The following is a 1872-nucleotide window of genomic DNA, read 5'->3' as shown; positions in this document are numbered from 1 at the left end:
CCCGGGGGCCGCCCCAGCCCCGCCAGCGGCTCCGGGATGGATGGGCCTGGGCAGCGCCAGCTGGGACATCCACTTCGGAGGCCGAAAGCCAAACCCCAAGACAGGAAGGGCCAATAGCCCTCTGGCCACCAAGGAAGGTCCTCACCACACCCCTACTCCAACCCCAGAGACACTCAGACCCTCCTCGCCGCCCAGGGCCAGGGGCTCCCTCCCAGCAGAAATGGGCAGCCCAAAGCAGGATGAGTCTGTTCAAGTTTTTGAGTCTATTTTTGGTAAAAAGCTCAGAATTTGGGGCTGTTCGCCCAATGGGGATCTCGAGTAAGAATTCTGACAGCGGATTTTTTTCTCCCCCGAGTCTGGCAAGACACCAGACGCTGGGAGAGAAGTGAATTGTGGGAGTGACAAGGCAGAAGAAATTTCCACCATAAGGGGAAAAACAATGTTAATCATAAAAATTAACACTAATAGCGCATTGATGGAAGCCTGGCTCTCTTCTGCCAGAGGGAGGGAGCAGGACCTGCTCCCTGCTGAGCCCCCACAGTTGGTCCAAGAGGTCTGCGACCATGTCCTAGCCTGGATGGCCCAGAAAGCCCCAGCAGGAAGGTGGTGGCAGGATGAGCTGCTCAAAGGACAGACAGCAAGTGAGACCCGATGCCCCAGGGGGTTTGGGAAAGCTGGATCCCCCCAGCTCAGGCCCTTCCCTCCACTCCCATAGCTTGTGCATAAATGGCTACTGCTGTGGGCCGGCTGTGAGCAGGGCGAGTGCCGAGCCTCACCACGGCAGGGTGCAGGCAGGCGGATGTACAGGCAGCGCAATCCCGCCGCCGGTTTCCTCTCTCCAGGGACCTGCGACGCCTACCGGGCAGCCGGCGGCGGCCTCCTGTAACGCAGCTCTCCAGCCCCCAAGAGCCATCTCCCCCCGCCACAAGCCTACCCAGCGGCTTCGAAGCCCTTGGCAAGCTGAGGGCAGATCCTGGCTGCATTACCCCGCACAGAGGTCTCTGTGGACGCCGCTCCTTGGGGGGCACGCTGCTCCCGGGAGGATACCGGTGGGGGCTCAGCTGGGTGCTGCAGGCTTTGGGACCCGGCCTCGCTCTGCACCTGAACCCCCAAGCTGTGCCACCGGCTTGGGGAGCAGCTGCTGAATCCCCTCCCGTCCCCATGCCAACCCCTCGTGCCTGGCAGCCGGGAGGGGATCTCCATCCCACACCCTGGGATGCCCCTTTCCAGCTTCCCAGTTTAGGGACCCACGGCGTGACCAGTAGTGGGTTGTGCCTAAACCCTTCCTGGCTTCCACTCCTATCGCTCTTCTCCTCGAGGAATCAAACGCACGTGACAATTAGACTAAACGTGCAGACCCGCAGGCATCTCCTGTCCCACTTGCCCATCCACAAGCGTCACCATGGGGCTGGGGACGCAGGGCAAGTGGCTGGCACAGACGTCCTCGACGCTCAGAGCCTTACACAGATGCTCAGTTCACAACTGGAGCATTACATCACTAGCGTGACGTCAGGGGCGCATCTGTGGGACAGCCTGGGGAATCCCTATGTCCCTACAGCCTCCGCCTTTGCCCCGCAGGACGCCTCCAACCCCCCGCGGCAGGGCCAGCTCCTTCAGCAAGGTGCCGGGCCAGGCTGGGGCAAGGAGGTGGCACTCAGCTGCAGGATGGCACCGTGCCCACCAGCACTCGGCACCGCCACCGAGCCGGTATGTCCATGGGCGACTCACCTGGCGCCTGGCACGCAGCGGACGTACATGCAGCCGACACGGTTCCCTCGGCTGCTTTTGGTGACGAACACCTCGATGTTGTCCAGCTCCCGCTGGGAGTACTGGAAATCCGCCCGGTCCTTCAAGTGCAGCTTCCATCGCCCC

The 1872-nt window shown here is 62.1% G+C and overlaps 1 protein-coding gene across 1 annotated transcript in view; it reads right to left on the bottom strand.

Annotated features, from left to right (window-relative positions):
- Nucleotides 1-1865, bottom strand: part of LOC104616851 (alpha/beta hydrolase domain-containing protein 17A) — a gene marked incomplete at its 5' end in the record, with an annotated part of 4159 nt that extends 2294 nt beyond the window's left edge. Inside the window, one exon of the mRNA XM_010281995.1 lies at nucleotides 1729-1865. Within this exon, the coding sequence (XP_010280297.1) occupies nucleotides 1729-1865 (137 nt within the window). The remainder of the gene's footprint in view (nucleotides 1-1728) is intronic.
- Between the last annotated feature and the right edge of the window lie 7 nt (nucleotides 1866-1872).

The sequence above is a fragment of the Phaethon lepturus genome, unplaced genomic scaffold, assembly GCF_000687285.1.
Source record: "Phaethon lepturus isolate BGI_N335 unplaced genomic scaffold, ASM68728v1 scaffold24152, whole genome shotgun sequence".
In the NCBI taxonomy this organism is placed as follows: domain Eukaryota; kingdom Metazoa; phylum Chordata; class Aves; order Phaethontiformes; family Phaethontidae; genus Phaethon; species Phaethon lepturus.
This window is presented reverse-complemented; position numbering and strand designations above follow the sequence as displayed.